This window comes from Aquarana catesbeiana, linkage group LG11 (assembly GCF_042186555.1).
Source record: "Aquarana catesbeiana isolate 2022-GZ linkage group LG11, ASM4218655v1, whole genome shotgun sequence".
In the NCBI taxonomy this organism is placed as follows: Eukaryota; Metazoa; Chordata; class Amphibia; order Anura; family Ranidae; genus Aquarana; species Aquarana catesbeiana.
Window position 1 is genome coordinate 53,396,983 of NC_133334.1, and position 22,121 is coordinate 53,419,103.

Sequence of the window (22,121 nt, forward strand, 5' to 3'; positions counted from 1 at the left end):
GCACTGGAGGGAACTATGAACAAAATTGTCTCCAGGAATAGTAAGAATTTCAACAATTCTATTACGCTTGACATATCTCAAAATCACTGTTAACATGGCCTACTTCTGCTGTCTTTAACAGTTGCCTGTCAGGTCGCTAGTCTTTGACAATCTTTTTTTTCTGTACAATATATTTTATTAAATTGTTGAGAAAGAATAACAAAGGTTAAATAATTACACAGCATAGTCTGGTAAACCATTATAACACAAGTAAAATACAAAAGGAATGAGATGTCAGGGTATTGGAAGATAATAGTAATAAATGATATAGTCAGGAGCGGACTGACAACTCATGGGGCCCCCGGGAAATAAGAGATTATGGGGCCCCCAGGCAATAGATTACGGGGCCACACAGTATACACACATAGACACAAAATATACACACACAGTATACACACACAGAATACACATACACACACTGAAAAGGTACTGGAGAGGCGGGGCAGCTATAATCTTGGGATTTTTAAAAAAACACAGATTTTTACATACTGTCCCTGGTTTTATTGAGGCTGGCAACCCTGATGGGGCCACTCGTGCCCGAGTGCCCGAATGGTCAGTCCGCCCCTGGATACAGTAATAAATGGTAACAACCTTAGATTAGAGGTGAAAATATTTTTTTTTGTTTTACAAATTGTATAAGAAATACAATAAACAAACATCAGAATTCAAGAATCAAGGCCATTGTCGGGCATAAATTACACGAATACCGTCCAAACTTAATAGGTAGGTTGTGCTACTGAGTAAAACTAGACAACGTGAATATACTGTATATGTTGGTTGACCAGAAAGGATAAATGGAACATATATTGAATATCAGGTATAAAAAAAATTATACGGTATTAATTGCCCAAACCTGGTACAAACCTTAGATTAGGTGTATAAGAGAATAAGCAATACAAATCAAACAAAAGAAAAAGCAAAGACATAAGAAAAGAAGAAAGCCCAGAGTAATTGTCCTTCTTCCAGTTGGTAAGTGGTCAGTCTGGACAGAATGGAGATAAACAAAAATCTAAATTTAGGCTAGTTAAACAGACTAGATAATGTAAAAGGAAGTAAAAGGGAAAGGAGAGAGAGGAAAGATGCAAAAAAAAATGACATAGGGAAAGAATGGAGGGGGTCAGGATGATGTGGGGAAGGGCTAAACCCGTGTGGTCAAATGTTGGAAGTTAATTATGCATATATCACCTGTTTGTCTTTGACAATCTTTTGTAGCATGCCAGCAGTCCTTACTATTCCCTTTTTTTATTTTGGCAGTCTTTACCTGGGTCTGAAAACATGGAAATATCCTCCTGCTTCTCTGCCTGCTTCTGGAATGAATGACTGCATTCTCCAACAACTTTCTATGAGCCCAGAATGTCATGGTTACACCCCCAAGGGGGGCATCACATCAGCCTGGGCTCGGTTTACTGCATCACTGGACAGCACTTCACACCTAATGTGTGGGTGTCCTTCAGAACTGCAGAAAGGACCACCCACCACTGCAGTCCATGATGTGGCCAGACTGGCCATTAGACAGCTTCAATTCAGATTAAGGGCGAGGAGACTATAAACCCAGAGGAACTGAGATTCAATTGCAGATAATAATAAATAGGCCCTGTTAAAGCTCCTACAGCTGCAATTACATTAGGCTTACCCAGTTAGGTGCTCCAACTGTCAACCTGCAGGAAGCCAGTCTTTTCCAGCCAACAATGCATTTCACCAGACTGGAAATGCTCTGGGTATGGTGCCCTGCATCCATCACCAAAATCAACTCCCTGCTCCTGCCACCTTGGCACAAGTCGTAATAAACTACCAGACTGTCCTCTATTCACATAGTATCTTCTCTGGCCATATCCTGCCCAATGATGCATGGCAATATACACTTGACCATGTCATTGCAAAGCTTGTGCACTGCGACTTTTCAGAGAACCAGGGTTCTCAAAAGAAATTATAGCTGATGTTTAATCTGCTTATATTATTCCTTTCCTTTATTTCATATCCTATAGACCGCACAACTCCTATTCCATATCCTCCAAGGTAACCACTCCATTGCCTCCAATGCTGTGGCTAATACCTCAGTTCTTGCCCTGGGGCTCATTTCCCTAGCATTAAATTCTGCTTAATCTGCCCATGTATGTTACCTTATAGCTGCACAATCATCAGCAATTATTTACTATAACCCAAATGCATAATATCCCTTTGTATTTATACATATTGAAAATGTGTACCGCATAGTTACATAATCTGGTTGAAAAAGGATACAAGTCCATCCAGTTCAACCAATAGAAGTGAAAAATTGTACAATCCTATACTCACAGTTGATACAGAGGAAGACAATAAACCCCAGCAAAGCATGATCCCATTTGCTCAATATAACCATCTTCTCAAAAATGTACTTTCAGTTTAGATGCGCTTTAATTTGTAATGTCCTAAATAGTTAATGCTCGCTATATAAAATAATGAGCATTTAAAGAGACTGAGTGGGGTCCTGGACTGTAAATCTTACCTGTCAGTTGGAACCTAAAAATCCCACGCTGCTCTGATTTCAGGTCATGTCAGGTCACAAGACCTACAGTAGCGCTGTAATATGGATGCTGACATCAGTAGGGCCTTTATTTACTTCACTGAACTCTTGGGTGAGCACACCAGTGCACTGCTACCAGTCATTGGCATTCTTGATGGGCATATTTTTACTGTGTGGGACTTTTAGTTTAGGTCAGCTTTATTGAATTATATATTTAAAATATACACTGATCAGCCATAACATTTTGACCTCCCACGATAACCCGTCAAGGCAGACCTCTGAAGATATGCTGTGGTATCTGGCACCAAGCAAACAGTAGCAGATCCTTGCAAGTCCTGCAACCTGGGACCTCCAATTGATCAGACTTGTTTTTCCAGCACATCCCATAGATGCTTGATTGGTTTGAGATCTGGGGAATTTGGAGGCCAATCAACTTCTAAAACTTGTTGTGTTCCTCAAACTGTTCTTGAATTCATCAGATCAGACCAACTATTTCCATTTCTCCGTGGTCCAGTTCTGATACCCACATGCCCACCATTTTAGGTGCTTTAGGCCATGGATGCAGGTCAGCATGGGCACCCTGACCGGTCTGTGGCTATGCAGCCTCAATCACATCAAATGCGATGCACTGTGCGTTCTGACAGCTATCCGAACCAGCATTAACTTTTTTCATCAATTGAGCTACAGCAGCTCTTCTATTGGATCTGACTACACGGTCCAGCCTTTAACCCCCATGTGAGTCAATAAGCCTTGGCCACCATGACGCTGTTGCTGGTTTTCCTCCCTTGTACCACTTTTGGTGGTCCTGACCACTACAGGTCAGGAACATCCCACAAGAGATTCAGTTTTATAATTGCTATGACCAGTCTAGCCATCACACTTTGGCCCTTGTCAAAGTCAAGCAAATACTTACAGTTGCCCATTTTTTCTGCTTTCAACACGTCAGGGACAACAGATTTACTTGTTGCTTAATATATCCAATCCACTTTCAGATGAAATTGTGACGAGATACTCAACAATATTCACTTTACCTGTCGTCATATTGTTATGACTGATCAGTGTATGGGGAATTGGAACAAAACCACTTCCATTTTCTGTTGTTAAAAGTGAATTTTCTCTTTATAGTGTACCTGTAGGCAGGAAAATTTACACCCTTTCACTTTTCTTGGCTCCTTGTTGGCTTCAGGTGTGGTGGGCAGCTTCTCTAATCAAGGTGGAAACAAGGAGGACAGGAAGGAACATGCCACAGTGCAACCAGAGTCTGCACACTTTTGTACTGCTCAAAAGGACTGCTTTAAGTCTTCAATTATCACCTAAAGTCTATGGACAACTTTAATTTTGCTAGTTTGCAACAGTAAATTTCCACCAGTAAAAAGAACTATAAATTTTCTGTGCAGTGCATTAAGTTAAGGAAGTCTAATGAATTTCTTTAATTGTGAGTTGATAGAATTCTCTATAAGTATTTGTCCCTTTAAGAGCTTCCTTGCATACTTTGAATGCACTTTGCATAACTCGGCTAAACAATGTATTTCATCCCTGCACTGGGGGCAGCTATTTTCGTTGCTCTGCTCACTTTACAGAAGAGTAATGTATACAATTGGTATTCAAATTCATGGCCTGTATTCAGGGTTAAATATTTTTTTTTGTTCTGGATCTTTTTATTGGAAGTTGACTGAGTTTATAGTGGATCTATATACCACTTAAAAACAGGGTTAAAGTGTACAGCAGGGGTCAGCAACCTTTTTCCACTTAAAAGGGTTGTAAAGGCAGAAGTTTTTTGTATCTTAATGCATTCAATGCATTAAGATAAAAAACCTTCTGTGTGTAGCAGCCTCCCCAGCACCCCCCTAATTACTTACCTGAGCCCCATCTCTCTTCAGCAATGTCCACGAGTGTCTAGGCCGTCCAGGATACTTCTCCTGATTGGCTGAGACACAGCAGCAACGCCATTGGCTCCCACGGATGTCAGTTAGTCAGCCTATTGGGGGAGAGAGGGGGCGGGGCCAGGTCAGGGCTCCATGTCTGAATGGATACACGCAGCTCTGACTCGGCTCGGGTGCCCCCATAGAGAACTGCTGGCTGAGGGGGCACTCGATAGGAGGTAGGGGCCAGGGGCAGTAAAGAGTTAGTAAGCTAGTAAGCCTTCTGAATGTTGGTGGTGGCTATCTCCCATATCTATTCTTCTCACTTGTCCTCCTATTGATGTCATAAGGAGGTCATCCATTCACCTGGATTAATACGAATACCCTGGTCTTCATCTGTGGACTTTGTGTTTATCACTTTTTTATATTCATCACGTTGTGGACTTTATTGAGTTTATCATTTTAATTTATCCATGTTTTTACCAATGTGTCATTATATGTGTATGTAAATAATACGTTTTTTAATTTTCACATCACTTCATTTGGTTTTATCATCTAGCGATCGTTCTTATTAACGCTGCACATTTATTTGTTACTATTCACTTGCAATTGTCTTTTGCTGTGCTGGCTGCTGTTTAATGTTTGAAGTGACAGCGCAGTATTTTCCACTTTTACATTTGCCATCACAACTTACATATGTGTTCACTTCTGCGCGCGAGCAAGAGGGATTGGCGCTTTAAAATAATTTTTTTTTTTTTAACATTGTTCCTATGAAAAAAAAATATTCTGATCACTTTTATTGCTGTCAGAAGGAATGTAAACATCCCTTGTGACAGTAATAGACAGTGACAAGTACTCTTTATGGAGGGATCTGGGGTCTATAAGACCCCAAATCCCTCCTTTGCAATTAAAAGCATTCAAAACTCAACACGGCTACCTTGGAAGCTGCATACAAAGTTCTCCTGCGCTGGTACTGGGTCCCGGCCCGGATAGCGAGCTCAAACCCATCCCTACAGCGACCGGTGCTTCAGGTGTGGCCAATGAGGGGCATGTAGTACATATTTGGTGGTCCTGTCCCCACCTCATAGGGTTCTGGTCTAGGGTGTTGGTCTCCTACATTCTTTGTTCCATATAACCATACACAGGGAAGCCAAAACCGCTCTGCTGCATCCAGGGCCTGTTCTCACACCAGCAAAAACTGGCTTCTTATTTGTTCATAGCTGCCAAAAGGGTAATAGCCAGAGCTTGGAAGAGGCCCTCTGTTCCGTTTGGTATGGTGAAAAGCATTCTGAATGATACTCTCTAAATTTCTCAAAGTTTAGTCACCCCGGTGGTCCTATGCTCTCCCCACCCTGCATCCGAGCAGCCTGGGCCTCTGAGCACCGAATTGATATTTCCCCCACCCGCAGGACTTTTTACCTTCCTCCCCCCTTCTTATTCCTTTCTCCTTTGTCTCCTCCCTTTTCTCTCTTTCCTTCGCTGCTGAGTTTGTTTTTCCGGTTGCCTTTGGACTGCTTTTAGGGACCCTGGGCCCCGGACATAGGAAAGCGGCTTGATTCTAAAACTTTTCTTTTTCTTCTGTATTTGTATTTGTATTTCTTCTGCACCCCCCACAGCTATTACCCTTTTGTATAACTTGACCCTCCCTCCTAGACTGTAAGCTCTAACGAGCAGGGCCCTCTGATTCCTCCTGTATTGAATTGTATTGTACTTGTACTGTCTGCCCTAATGTTGTAAAGCACTGCGTAAACTGTTGGCGCTATATAAATCCTGTATTATAATAATAATAACAATAATAATGATATTTGTCCACAGATTGCTCACCCCAACCAGTGTCGGGGGTGTTAAATAGATCAGCACAAGCATGTTCACCAGTGCACCTACAACCTGGGCCTCTGTTGGATAGCCCTTAGGCTCTGGTGACCCATATTGACCTTGATTTATCACATTAGGTCACTCAGTGGACAGTTTATACTCATTAAAGTCCTTTGATCGGGCTTCTCTAGCCCGTACCTTTTTGTTATGTTTCTTATGCTGTACCCCTGCGTGTGCGATTATGCCTTCTCTTCTACAATAAAAATTATTGGACCAGAAATGCATTCAAAATGCCAAGTTTGGCTGTTTTGAATACGATGGTACCTTTAAGTTTTCTGTAAACTGGAAGTGATGTCATGACATTGCTTCCGGGTCACTAGATCCGGGACCCGATCAAGGGCAATTCCGGCTTTGTTCGCGGTGCCGGCTGGTCGCTTGGGCCTCCCGGTGGGACGGGAGAGCCCAGGAAGCCACGGGAGGCGGCGGGAGGGGGGGGGGGACTTAGCCACATCAGTTGTTATCCCAAGAAAACCAATCGCCGGCTCTAAAAAAAAAATGGTAAAGGGGGGATACGTGCAGCTGCAGGCTTCACCCCGGCACAACCCCTTCAAGCCGAGGCCACATATTTGCTTACGATCGGCGTGAAGGGGTTCAACAGGCCGTGTCCACAGGCCGGGTGCACGTGAATTCATCATGTGCACAGATGGGCCGGACATTTAGCGGCGGTGGGCCAGGTGTGGCCCGAGGGCCTTGGTGTACAGCCTGGTGTACATTATCTTTGGTCAAAATATAAAACCAAATATACAATTCCACATTTCATTTCAATTGTTTCTAGCCTTTTCCGATTAATCTTAACATCTTGTAAGTTATATACTTCGTGAATATCCCCACACATTTACTTCCTTAAATTCTGGAACGCGTATTCTCTCTGCCCTGTAATTAGGCACTGCTGTGTCACACATCACAGAGCCTGCCTTCTGAACTACAGAGATGCCAAGAGGGGAAGTTTCAGAAGGCAGAGTCAGTACAGGAATCACTGCTTGCAGGCAGCAAGGTACCATGGGATATGTAGTCCTTACAAAATTTAAAGTAACAGCAGAGGAGACTATGCAAAGCATACAGGGAATCCAGGAAGTTGTGGAGACGACCGGCAGACAGGCAAACTCACAACATGAAAGGAGATTTAAGTAACCTTATATTGGATTGTCAAACATCACTATTGTTTGTATTATTACAATGTTGATGTTAAAAAAAAAAACACAAGTATGCTGTGCCCAAAGATTTCCTTTAATTTACAACAAAACTTAAAAATATTGTTATTAAATAAAAAGTTATTTTAAAAGACTGAAATATCTTTCTGAAGAAAATGTTGCTCTCTACTCCTTCCAGTGTTGCCCACATAATCAGTGGCGTTTGGTCATGTGATGAATACTGACAAAGAATCAGGGATCATAATAGCTGATTAATTGCTATTGGGAGTCTGGAGCAGATTGGCTAATCTACACTAAAGCCTTTTCGCCAAAAACGTTAAATAACTAGAGGTAAAACATTTTGTTTGGTTTTGACTAGAGTGGAGAGGGACTAGAATGCCTGTCAAGGTTTTTTTTGTTTTGCTCAGAGAAGCTATATTGTATCCATCGCACTCCTTGCAGGCTCCCCCTGTTCTGGGTGCTGTAGTGAATTGGTGGATGATGCCACCATGCACTCATATAAAAAGATCTTCACCAGCACCCCTTGGTATAGTGATATTTTTGTCCTTTATTCAGATAAACACCTGTTGCTTTATGTCAATAATGGACAATTATTACTATACCTGAGCTCGCCCACAGTTTGTTTGGGGCGCTGTAGTAAATTGGTGGATGGCGTCAACATGCACCCATAGGAAAACAAGAATCTTCACCAGTACAAATGCCTGTTCACAAAAATGCCTGCTGCTTTATGTATATAAAGGATGATTTTTATTATACCAAGATGGGCTAGTGAAGATCCTTGGATTTCTTAGGTTTTTATTGCTATCTGTGCCCCCTTTTAAGGAGAGTCACCCTTTCTATGCGTCCTGTTAAATGTTATCACTGAGAGTCAAAATGAAAGAAAATTCCAAAATTTCAGTTGTCTCCAAAACAGGAATAGAGATGAAATCCTTTAACAGGGACACTAGTTCTGTTGACCTTGGTGACAACCAGATTCCCTCACTTTGGAGGATTTTTACCCACTACCTGTTTTGGTTATGGAACAGAAAGTAAAGAAAAATCTCCCCAAGGGGAATGCTATGGGTTAAATACCTTCTTAATCAATTTGAAAAAAAAAAGTTTTGCCTTTAGTTCTACTTTAAAGGATAAGTTCACCTTTAACCAATTCAATACAGAGCATTTTCACCCCCTTCCTGCCCAGACCAATTTTCAGCGCTGTTACACTTTGAATGACAATTGCACGGTCATGCAACACTGTACCCATATGCAATTTTGATATTTTTTTCCCTACAAATAGAGCTTTCTTTTGGTGGTATTTGATCACCTCTGTGTGTTTTTTTTTTTGTGCTATAAACAAAAAAAGAGCGTCAATTTTGAAAAAAAAAAAAAACACAATGTTTTTTACTTTTTGCTATAATAAATATCCCATTAAAAAAAAAACAGAAACAAATTTTTTCCTCAGTTTTGGCCAATATGTATTCTTCTACATATTTTTGGTTAAAAAAAAAAAAAATCGCAATATGCGATTGGTTTGCGCAAAAGTTATAGCGTCTACAAAATAAGGGATACATTTATGGCATTTTAATTTTTTTTACTAGTAATGGCGGTAAGCTGCGATTTTTATCGTGACTGCGATATTGCGGCGAACACTTCGGACACTATTTTGGGACCATTCACATTTATTCAGTGATCAGTGCTATATAAATGCACTGATTACTGTGTAAATCCGACTGGCAGGGAAGGGGTTAACACTAGGGGGCGAGGAAAGGGTTAAACGTGTATCCTAGGGAGTGATTCTAACTGTAGGGGGAAGGGACTCACAAGGGGAGGAGACCGATCGGTTTTCTTCTGTACTGGGAACGCACGATCGGTCTCCTCTCCTCTGACAGGACGTGGATCTGTGTGTTTACACACACAGATCCACGATCCTGCTGTGTTCACGGGCAATCGCGGGTGCCCGGCAGACATCGCGGCCGCCGGGCACGCACATTGGGTGCCCAGTGACGCGCTGGGAAGGGGCCCCCTAGAGGCTCAGAAAGGAAAAGACATCATATGACGGCGGCCCAGAGGGACAAAGTGTTCCTGCCGCCGTCATATCACTATGCACGGTAGTGGTTAAATAAATGCACACCTTTTTGCAGGTAAAAAAAAAAATCTGCATTTATTATTTTTGCTATTAGGAGTCTGTAAAGCATTGCACCCATGATCAGCAGATCACAGGTGTAATCTCAGGCTCCTGCGGACTGTCAGTGTATCTGTCGTAGGATGACAGGAAACATCAATGAACTACCTCATCAGCTCATCAGCACCCTGGTAGTTTATTGAGAACTACCATCTGTCAGCCACAATGGCTGATGGTAGTTGTAGTTCTCTAATCCACAGAACTCCATATGAATGATATGGCAAGGTGGGAGGAGCCCTGCATGGCCACTTTTTTTCCTAAATTCTGACAGTGGGTACGGGGAGAAGATCCCTGGCTGCTGTCACAATCAGGACTTGTGGGGGGAGGGGCTGCTCATTTAGTAACATGTTGCACCTTGGATATGGGTGTAATGAAACGGTATGAAATGGTAACTTAACCTTTAAAGTAGATCTACAGCTAAAACGATTTTTTTTTTTTTGGCATTTGATAGAGTAGGAAATTTAAACCCATCATTTTTTTTTTGTTGTGCCATTTCTTGAATCTCAATATTTGTGGTTTAAAAGTGGTGGTGAGTTGTACATGTATGTCGGTCGTAGGATATGCAACTCCAATAGGAAGCTAGCAACATGAGTGTGTATGGGTTTGGAGCACCTATTTGCTAGGGGATCCTCGAGTAATTTTTTTTTTCTTTTGTTTGATATCCCAGTATTTACATTCAAAGCCAGTTCTAGGCTTGGCAGCAAACTTTTTTTTTTTTTCTAAGATAGAGTAGGTAAGGATTAAAAGTCCATGAGTTTTTTTACCATCTGTTTCCCATTGGGGATATTTTCTTTCACCAAAAGAAACAAGAAATCCCCTCTTAGACAGCAGGCACCAGAACAAGTCCACATGAAAAGATTTCCCTTCGGTTACTGTTTTTATGGTCATAATGTTAGATTTATCCTCATTTTCTGTCTCTGTAAAAACGGTTAGCAGGACAAATAAAGAGGAGGAATCTCCCCAGCACTGATAGTGATAAAACCTAACAAAATTTTTCTCATTCCCCACGCCATCCAACTAGAAAGAAAAGTTTTGGCTGTAGATACACTTTAATTTGCAGCAGAGTAGTCTTCGACCCTAGCTTTTGAACTTCTTTCAAGGTTTAATTTAGTCCAAGGTTTTTTTCTTTTACCTACTTTAAGACCGTAAGACACCCATGAACTTCCGTAGGTTATACCGGGGTGATTCAGATACCTGCAGGCATCATCCCTGTATCAAAATTTACAGCCAGTGATTTCCTTTTTAGCATAAGTGATACAAGTGGCTGAATAGCTCGATCACTTATGCAGATGGGGAAATGGGGTCCCCGGGTTCAGAAGCGATGTGACCGGCGGCGTCACTACACAGAGAGAGAGGAGAAGAGGGGAACTGATGTTGTTTCTCCCCTCTCTGTGACCCCGGAAACCGGGCGTGACAAGGATTTCCTCACTTCCTGTTCTTTGTGTACCTGGCCGTTAGTGGCCAGGAAAGCAGCCGATCAGACCTATACTGCCACAAGGGATGTTGTTCATCCCTTGTGTTAGCAAGAGAGTTAATACAAAATAAATAAATAGAGACCTTTTAGGAAAAAAAAAAAACGATTGGTGGTGTGCCAGTCTGACATACCGCATCTCCGATCCCTGTAAAGAGCCCATGGCGTAGGCTCTTTACCATGTGATCAGCTGTGTCCAATCACAGCTGATCACATGGTAACCAGGAAGTACCGTTTATCGGCTTCCCCTTTACTCGGGCTGACAAGACACAAGTAGAGAAGAGCCGATCGACTGCTCTCCTGATGGGGGGGGGGGCCACTAGAGACCACCAGGGATACCAATCTGTGCCCATCCGTGATTGCCTGTCAGTGCCCATCAGTGCTGCATATAAATGCCTCATCGTCAGAGCAGCCTCATCAGTGAAGGAGAAAACGTACTTATTTACAGGGTTTTATTACCGAAGCTAAGAAAACCGTTTTTACTTTTTTTTTATTTGTAGCGCAAAAAAACAACCCAGTGGTGATCAAATACCACCAAAAGAAAGCTCTATTTGTGGGGGAAAAAAAAATGATAAAAAATTTAGTTTGAGTACAGTGTTGCATGACCGCGCAATTATCATTCAAAATGCGAAAGCGCTAAAAGCAGAAAATTGGCAATTGGCCTGGGCAGGTAGGGGGTGAAAGTGCCCTGTATTGAAGTGGTTAAAGCCCCCCCCCCCCCGTGCCTTTGTGCAAATATGAAGTCCCGCATGTATATGTAAATGGTGATCGCACCACACTTGTGAGGTATCGTCGCAACTGTCAGAGCAAGAGCAATAATTCTACTGCCTGATTGCCTGTGTAGACCTCCTACGTATCTCTAAACTGGTAACCTGTAAAGGCATTTAAAGCGTTGCATATGAAGAATCTTAAGTGCCGCCATTTTTAAGTGGCACCATTCCACTGGCAGACACAATTTTAAAGCATGCATGTTAAGTAACTATTTATTTAGCGTAACATCATCTTTTATATTTTAGTTAAAGTTGGGTATTCTATGGGGTTTGTGTGCAGAAAAAAAACAAAGTGTATTTTTTCCATAATTCTATCAATTCTCTAATACTGTAGGTTAGGAATTTATTCAGTATACAAGTATAAAGCACTAAAAACTTGCGTGAAAAATGTTGGAGCACTTACAGAGTGCTAGAGGGGGTGGGAGCTGATGAAGAAGGCAAGGCCGTGCCTTCGAAAGCGAGTTCTGATTGGCCAGACAGTGTGTGGGCGGCTCCCCAGTTTGACAGCCCTGGACCACTTCCACCCAGAGACACACAGCTGACATCTCCATAAGGCTTATCGAGGCTCCAGCTGTGGTTGACACACAGTGCTCGAGGATCCCTCAATAGAGACTTTCCGGCTGTGCTCCTGTGGCACTGCACGTGGAAGCTCCCACCCACTCTAGCACTCTGCGAGTGCTCCAACATTTTTCACACAAGTTTTTAGTGTTGTTTTATACTTATATACTGAATAAATTCCTGAGCTGTTTAAAGGATTGGCTTGGCGCTTCTCTCCTCCTTCTGTTCACAGTGATCGGGTTCCCCAGCCCGCGCCTGAAGCAGCCTCGCTCCCTTCACAGCCTCCATTTAGAGACTTCTTTAGAGACCAATTTTTAGAGGTTCATCCCCAGAACTTTTAATCCATTCACATGGTTGCACCTTCATGTATCAGCATGCAGATGCATGCCTTTTCATTTAAATTTTAAACTTTTTCATCAGATGGTTTAGTGCTGAACATTATACCAATATTGTGTATGTGTTTCCTCTTACTGTCATAATTCTGTAGGGCATCTGCTAAAAAAAATATATAACATGTTTGGGGGTTCTAAGTAATTTTCTATAAAAAAAAAAAAAAAAAAGAAAAGAAAAAGTAGATTTTTACATGTACTTGAGAAGTGTCAGAACTGGCCCGGCATTTAAGTGGTTAAGCTTTAGACCCCTTTCACACTGGGGCGTTTTTCAGGCGCTTTAGCGTTAAAAAAAGCGCCTGAAAGAAGCCTCACCTGCAATCCCAATGTGAGAGCCCGAGTGCTTTCACACTGAGACCCCTTTCACACTGGGGTGTTTTTCAGGCGCTTTAGCGTTAAAAAAAGCGCCTGTAAAGCGCCTGAAAGAAGCCTCATCTGTAATCTCAATGTGAAAGCCCGAGTGCTTTCACACTGGGGCACTGCGCTGGCAGGGCGTCAAAAAAAGTCCTGAAAGCAGCTTCTTTGCAGCGCTTTCGTGTTTTTGCCACAGGGCTGGGTACGCCAATGGCCCGAGCCCTTTTACACTGCCAGCGCCCGAAAAATGCCTGAAAAACACCCCAGTGTGAAAGGGGTCTCAAGCAGCGCTTTACCAGCGTTTTTCAGGCGCTGGCAGTGTGAAAGGGCTCAGGCTTTCACATTGGAATTGCAGATGAGGCTTCTTTCAGGCGCTTTACAGTTTTACCCCCCGCTAGCGGCCGAGAAAGGGTTAAATACCACCGCAAAGCGCCTCTGCAGAGGCTCTTTGCCGGCGGTATAGCCGCGCCGTCCCATTGATTTCAATGGGCAGGAGCGGTAAAGGAGCGGTATACACACCGCTCCTTCACCACTCCGAAGATGCTGCTGGCAGGACTTTTTTTACCGTCCTGCCAGCGCATCGCTCCAGTGTGAAAGCCCTCGGGGCTTTCACACTGGAATGAAAGTAGCGGCACTTTCGGGTCGGTTTGCAGGCGCTATTATTAGCGCAATAGCGCCTGCAAACCGCCCCAGTGTGAAAGGGCTCTAAGGCGCCTGAAAAACGCCCCACTGTGAAAGGGGTCTTAAAGCTGAGGTTTTTTACACAGTTAAATTGGTCCAGTTTGGAACAATGCAAGTATGTGCCATAACCTGGGTCCCCCAGGGAAGCTAGACATCACTATACAAAAAGTGAGCCGCTGCCGCCATCTATAACTGGCCTATACATCAAGGAGTATAGAAGGGCAACAAATGACAAAAAAACAGCCAAGGAAAAATCCAAGGTCTACTTACCGACCAACCAAATTAACCTGTCTAACAGTATGCGTTAAAAACAGGGGTTTGGTCTGCACACATTTGCAAATACATGCACAAGCTACAGGCCCCGGCAGGGCACCCTGTTACCTGTAGTTCCTACCTCTAACTTAGAAGAGACTCCACAGTGGAAGCACATGCATTCTGATGGTGATAGATGAAGGGCAGATGGGCTGGAGGGAGTCTACCATTCCTTAAAAAGGTACAGGGACACACTGAACACCCAGCACATAGCACCATGGCTGCAAAGGTGTCAGTGTGTTACCTAACCTATATATCAAGCATACAAAAAGTGAGCCTCTGCCCCATCTATAACTGGCCTATACAGCAAGGAGCATTGGGAGGGTAAAAATCACTGTAGAAGACACAGCTAGCTTCTGGGCAAAGCTTTCTCTGACTGGAGGAGGAGAGGCGGGACAGTGACATCCCAATCTCCACTTCATCCAATCAGAGAATGCTTTGCATTTATTAAGAAAATGCAAAGTGTTCTGTTAATGGTGCCCATGGCGAGCAAGTGCCCCCCCCCCCCCCCCAATGTGTTAACTATGCAGCAGGGTAGCTGCTCAGAATGGGATCTGGAAGCTAGCGGCAATCATTATAGTTACAATGGCTACTACAGTGAATTACAACTTCCACAGGGATTGGCCAGGTATGGCACATGCTGGACCACTATAACTTTTGGGAAAAAAAACACAATCTAAACTTCAGTTTCAAAAGGATACAGTAAGCATATTTCATCAAATACTATACCACAGTAGAGAAGTGTCAAGAAATATGTCAGGCTCCTGTGATAATGATCAAACTATTGCATAACTCCTGTGTAGCTTAGGACCAAGACAGGTAAACACAGTTGTTGCATGAACACACTGCAAAAAAGTACTGTCAGTATTTATAAAAAAGAAATTTCTCTATAAAAATTTTTCATAAACAATTTAGTACTTATCAAAAAAAATAAATAAAAAGGAGATGGTCGGTCTGGATACTCAAACAGCGATTTGTCATTAATTACAGATACAGGTTTTTTTATAACCTGTATGTCCAGTCAGCTACCCAAGTTTACTCTCCAAACCACCCTCTTCCCCTCTAGCACAGATTCCAGCATTTTTTTTTTTTTTACCCTGTGCATGCTGCGAAAACAAATTTAATTACTCACTTTGACATCAGGAGCAATGTGTAAAATTTTGCAAGTGAAGCTGCTACAACTTTAGTTCCTATTGACGTAGGCAAACCTTCCAAAACTACATCTCCCAGGAGTCCTTTCTTCACACAGTGTGTGGGCAGGCTCTTAGAAGTTGAGGCAGAAACACTATTTTGCTAGAAAATAAATTAATAAATGGATATAGAGAGGGGTGTAGAAAAGCAGAGGTTAGGCAGCCCTGACGGTGCTGATTGGGATCTCGGTGCACCAAAGGCACTGTGTTGTAAGTTCAAACATTCAAACAGGAAGTCCGTACACTGGACTTATGGTATATTAATCTGTATTTTCTGTACTTTTTAGAGATAAAAATAGGGAATGTGCATGCATGTGTTGCAGAGATGTGCCAAGGTCCATACTTACCACCTCTGACATTAGTGCCAGGTGCTTGCACACTAACGTCACACTAGAAGTACGGCCCATTCAGGTTTATAGGGCATTAGTGCAAAAGATTGGGCAACCCCGCATTAGAGTTTTACCAGCTGAGCTGCAGACAGCAGGGGAGACCGCAGCTTATGGAGGAGGTAAGGACCTATAAGTGGAAAGTCACAAGTTTGAGGGGACTGTGGGGATTTTTTTTTATGAAATTGTCATTTAAGATCTTTGTACTTAAAATATTAAGCATGCACACCTTCTGTAGCAATTTTGAGAGGGTCGCACTCCCCCTGTTGGATTTTTCCTTCCGATTTCAATTGGGAAATGCAATGGGAAGGAGTCAGATCACTAGTAGAACAACCCCTTTTTTTTGTAGCAGGAAGAATGGGACTCCAAGGTGATCAGAAACTATGGTGCAAAGATTTCAGCACTTAGAGATATAAAAAGACTCCAACTGTAGCCAAAATATCACTTATGGGTAAACCAACCCTTTAATTATTAAGGAGCAAATTAGTAATTTAGGTCATCAACAGTCTTTGTTTCTTTTTCTATTTATACTGTATTGCCAGAAGGAGAGAGATTATTGGTTGCTATGGGCTATTGTACATCCCTAATAAAAAATAGGCTCAGTACTAGGCCTTATTTAAGTGACAACTGGTATTTTTCCTACAGCAACAAAGATTCAGACATAATTTAGTTGCCACTTTACAATGCGAGAATGAATCTGGTCACTATAAGGCCACAAAGGTAGTCTACCCTGTGATACTTAGATTATAAAATCATCCATGATGAGAAAATAAGTCAGTGATTACCTTTAGCATGTCTTTATACCTTCCCATCTCTGAATGTGCAGTAATAAGGCAACCAAGAACTCGAAACTTGCCTGCCGCATCTGTGGTCTTTTCCAACACTTTAGTCCAAACCTGCAAAGCTTTCTCTGTCTGGTTAGACTGGTAAAGCTGAAGTCCTTTCTGGATCTGCTGTTTGGTTTGGTCCTGACCCATTTCCACGCCCAGAAGTTTCATAAAATCCAGCGTACACACAACCACTAGAATCCAAAGGGAACAACAAGAAAGAGACTACAGCAAACCAAAGGCCATCGTTTCCAAGGGACTGGAGTTTCCAGAGCTGACAGATTAGATAAACAGGTGACAAATCCACCCGAAGGACACAGTCTTCCTAAAGGGAACTTGTAGTTCTGACCTGCAATTGAACATGCATAAGAACCCTGTGGGAAAACAGAGGAACCCAGCTTGGAAGTGGAAATGCACACGCCTAGGTTGTGAGATTCATCCAGCTTGGGTCCCAGCCCCCCCACCCACGGCTGGGCACAGCTGTCCCTGCCAATCTGTGGCTCGTCTCTTCAAAGGAATGCCAGCACTAGTGACTCAAGGTCAGAAACAGAGCCTCACCAAAAGCCCACCCTCTATCCATTAACAGAAACATGCAGTAAGATCCAAATTTAAAAGGCCCCTGGTCTCCAAACGCCACAACTGTGGTGTGTTTCCTTTTCCCTGGCTCTACCCCTCCCAAGGAGAGAGAAGCTGTATAAAAATATCTCCAAGACAGACAAATGATGAACTGGAGAGCCAGCAAGAATTTTGAGGGCTAAGATGACAGGAGATCATACTCTGTTCTTCCCAGCCTATTAACTGGGCTTCATAACAGCCTGCTACATTTTTTTGGATCCAGGCTACTGTGGGGGGACAATTATACAGAGCAAATGGTGCACTTATGAGTAATAGTACTGAGACTTTACAAACAGCTGCCACCTTCTATGCAGACAGTATTGTCTGTCATTCTGACAGGAAGAAAATAAATAAATAAAAAACATTTTTCGAATCCTCCTGCCAGATAGAGATGTACATTATGTAAAAACTCCAAATTTCAATGCAGGTACCTGGTCCAATGTTCCCAGGTTTGCCTCTGATCCACATTTATTTAAAAAAATTTAATTTTTCAGATTCGTTACTAGGCTCCAAACCACTAATTTAAAGAAACTCTTCATTGTAACCCAGATGCTGTACAGTAGGTTCCATAAAGCCCCTACACCTACCAGTCCTTTGACTTTAATTATTTGTGAAGGAGTTTCTACACTACAGCCTCTGTTACATTGGTTGGTTTTAGGCTTGTACAAAGTCACTTTTTAAGAAAACCTTTGCTTTTATCTACTCTTTACTTTACTTTTGGGGCTCGTTCAGTCACGTCCTCCGTGCAGAGCCTCTTTTTTGCTTCACGTGCATCCACCTTAGAGCTGCGTGCAGGCAGCCCATACAAGTAGATGCAGACAAATTGGCTGCATGAACACTGCATGCACGGATCCAAACGCACACGATATCCAATGTGTTCTGTCCTGTGCATGTCCAGGGTTTTCATCTCTTGAATATTTTAATGTACACCAATTGCTATACTTTTTTGTGTATGTGAAAAAACTTGTTTCTACATTTGTAAGAAAATTTGAAAATCTTTAATAAAAAGGAAAACCTTTAGCTTTGTTCATTAAGGTCAAAGCAACTGGATGGCTTTGGAATGAATCCCCCCATACACAGACTGGATGGCTTTGGAATGAATCCCCCCATACACAGACTGGATGGCTTTGGAATTAATCCCCCCCCTTCACTCCTACTCTACTCTGTTCAGCGCTGGTAGCAGAAGGAAATACCCTGTATTTCTGTGTTCTGCTACATGGAGGAACATGTGACAACACTAGGGGAGGGAGTCCATAGCCTTGTATAAGCTATGATTCCAGTGACTCATAGCTTTCAAAGAGAGTTGCATTTACTACTGGACACTTAATAGAATGTCAGGAGAGTGATGGGAAGGTGAGCAGAAGTGTCTGGGGAGGTCTGCATTAAAGTGAACCTGTTGCTTTGCCCTATTTGGGCATAGCACAGATTCACTATACAGAAAACCTTTAAGAAGATATGTCACCCTTTTGTTGAAAATGCTAGTCTCCTGGCTCTCATGCTGATCCAAAAGTGTCAAAGATTTTTTGGACGCAAACCCACAACAACTGTAAAGATCAACAGTTCTAACTTCACATTTGCTGCACACTTGATCCAGAACAATCAAAGTATAGAAGCATAGGCGTGCGCAGGGGGTGTGCCAGGTGTGCCTGGGCACACCCTAATCACCCCAATACATTAGCATTATTGCTCTGTGTGCCTGAAGGGAGATTGGAAATATCTCCCTCTGACTAGTTCTGCCATTAATGAAGTGCTACCGTACTTATCTTTCACTGTACTGGTTCCGCCATAAGAGTGTGTGTGTATCTGTATATATATATATATATATATATATATATAAACACACATAAACACGTGTGTTTGAGTTTTGGGGTGCATACCCTAATGCAATAGGCTACGCACACCTATGTATAGAAGCCACACACAACCAGGGAACTAGAATTTTCAAAAGGAAAAATTGCCCTATATGCTAGCTTGGGATTTGGGGGAGGATCCTGATTTGACCGACTGGATATAGTCTCCTCGGATGTATAAGAGTATTATGAATGTAGCCCTTGTAGAGGTGGGAAATAAGGTACTTTTCGAGATGGTATCTGGTGCCAGACCGCCTCTCTAAAATGTATCCAAGGATCTTCTCCTCATGTTTTAGGCAGTGTGGTCAACCTGGTACGATGTTCCATACTTGGTGGACCTGTACTAAAGTATGGCGGTTTTGGATAAGAGTCCATACTCTGATTTATTCCTAAAGAGCCCATCGCTGATGTTCCCAAACATGCTCAGACACAATATATTTTGTTTCTTGCAGCAAAAATCATCATAGCGACTGCCTGGAAGAAACCAGTAGTAGACCTAGCTATTATGAAACCGAAGCTGCTGTGGATCATGCTTAATGAAAAGCTAGTCAGCATTCTGAAAGACCAGTCTTCGAGGTTTGACCGTGTTTGGAACCCTTGGATTAAATACCTCCAAGTTACAACTGACTGCAGCGTTCGGGAGTGGGTCTTCAGACTTAAATTAAGCATTTTATGTACCCACGACCTACATTGGCTCGCCAGAGGGTTTAGGAGTAGTTGAGATACTATTCGTTTTCTAAGTACCCTATGTAGAGCTGTTGTATGCTGTGACAAGAGTGACTTTTTACATTGAGATTATATTCTTCTACAACCATGGCTAAAAAGTTTGAGAATGAAACAAATGTTAATTTTCACAAAGTCTGCTGCTTCAGTGTTTTTAGATCTTTTTGTCAGATGTTACTATGGTATACTGAAGTATAATTACAAGCATTTCATAAGTGCCAAAGGCTTTTATTGACAATTACATTAAGTTTATGCAAAGAGTCAATATTTGCAGTGTTGACCCTTCTTTTTCAAGGCCTCTGCAATTCGCTCTGGCATATTGTCAATCAACTTCTGGTCCACATCCCGACTGATGGCAGCCCATTCTTGCATAATCAACAGTTGAAGTTTGTCAGAATTTGTGGGGTTTTATTTTTTTGTTCACCCGCCTCGAGGATTGACCACAAGTTCTCAGTGGAATTAAAGTTATTGTAAAGTCTCTTTTTTTTACTATAACAATAACAAACATGTTATACTTTCCTACTCTGTGCAGTGATTTTGCACAGGGCAGCCCCGATCCTACTCTTCCTGGGTCCCTCTTCGGTGCTCCTGGCCCCCCTCCTGTTGAGTGCCCCACCCCCTCTCCCTCCTCATTGGCTAAATGACAGCAGTGGGAGCCATTGGCGCTGCTGTGTCTCAGCCAATCAGGAGTGAGAGTCCAGGATGGCCGAGGCACTTGTGGACATCACTGGATCAAGAGGGGGTTCAAGTATTAGGGGGGCTGCTGCGCACAGAAGTCTTTTTATCTTAAAACATAGAATGCATTAAAATAAAAAACCTTCTGCCTTTACAACCACTTAAACCGCTTGCCGACCGTCGCACGCAGATATACTGCGGCAGAAGGGCACGTACAGGCAGAACCACGTACCTGTACGTTCCCCTTTAAGAGGCAGCCAGCGGGCCCGCGTGCGCCGCCGGCAAGGTCCGTGAGTCAGGTCGCGGGTCCCGCGGACTCAATCGCCACAGGGATACCCGCGATCGCCTCACGGGGAGGTGCTAACGTAAACGAGCATCTCCCCATTCTGCCTAGTGACAGTGTCACTGTTCTCTGCTCCCTGTCATCAGAGCACAGTGACGTGTCACACACAGCCACGCCCCCCACAGTTAGAAACACGCCCCTAGGACACACTTAACCCCTTCACTGCCAGTGTCATTTACACAGGAATCAGTGCATTTGTATAGCACTGATTGCTGTATAAATGACAATGGTCCCAAAAACGTGTCAAAAATGTCCAATGTGTCTGCCATAATGTCGCAGTCACAATAAAAATCGCTGATCGCCGCCATTAAAAAAAAAAAAAAAAAAATTTATAAAAATGCCATAAAATTATCCCCTATTTTGTAAACGCTATAACTTTTGCGCAAACCGATCAATAATCGCTTATTGCGATTTTTTTTTACCAAAAATATGTAGAAGAATACGTATCGGCCTAAACTGAGGAAAAAAATTGTTTTTTTTAATATATTTTTGGGGGATATTTATTATAGCAAAAAGTAAAAATTAATGCGTTTTTTTTTGTCGCTCTTTTTTTGTTTATAGCGCAAAAAATAAAAAGCGCAGGGGTGATCAAATACCACCAAAAGAAAGCTCTATTTGTGGGGAAAAAAAGGGCGTCAATTTTGTTTGGGAGCCACGTCGCACAACCGCACAATTGTCAGTTAAAGTGACGCAGTGCCGAATCGCAAAAAGTGCTCTGGTCAGGAAGGGGGTAAATTCTTCCGGGGCTGAAGTGGTTAAGGTCTGGGAAATATCCTGGCCATGGACCCAAAATTTTGATGTTTTTTTCCTCATGTCACTTAGTTATCAATTGCTTTATGGCAAGGTGCTCCATCATGCTGGAAAAGGCATTGTTCATCAGCAAACTGTTATTTGATGGTTGGGAGAAGTTGCTCTCGGAGGATGTTTTTGTTCCATTCTTTAACTCATGGCTGTGTTCAAAATTGTGAGTGAGCCCACTCCGTTGGCTGAGAAGCAATCCCACACATGAATTGTCTCAGGATACATTACTGTTGGCATTAAACAGGACTGTTGGTGGCGCTCATCTTTTCTTTACTGGACAAGGTTTTTTCCAGATGCTCCAAACAATCAGAAAGGGGATTCATCAGAGAAAATGACTTTACCCCAGTCCTCAGCAGTCCAATCCCTGTACCTTTTGCAGAAAATCAGTCTGTCCCTGATGTTTTTCCTGGAGAGAAGTGGCTTCTTTGCTGCCCTTCTTGACACCAGGCCATCCTCCAAAAGTCTTCGCCTCACTATGTGTGCAGATGTACTCACCTGCCTTCTGTCATTCCCGAGCAAGCTCTGCACTGATGGGTACTGATAAGGCGGCACCGATGAGGCAGCACTGACAGGTGGCACTGATGG

The 22,121-nt window shown here is 42.7% G+C and overlaps 1 protein-coding gene across 1 annotated transcript in view; it reads right to left on the reverse strand.

Annotated features, from left to right (window-relative positions):
* The window catches only part of RAPSN (receptor associated protein of the synapse), a 73,397-nt gene extending 56,429 nt beyond the window's left edge, over positions 1-16,968 (reverse strand). The window contains exon 1 of the mRNA XM_073604403.1: positions 16,488-16,968. Coding sequence (XP_073460504.1) covers positions 16,488-16,700 — 213 coding nt within the window. The 5' untranslated portion in view covers positions 16,701-16,968. The remainder of the gene's footprint in view (positions 1-16,487) is intronic.
* Positions 16,969-22,121: the final 5,153 nt, after the last annotated feature.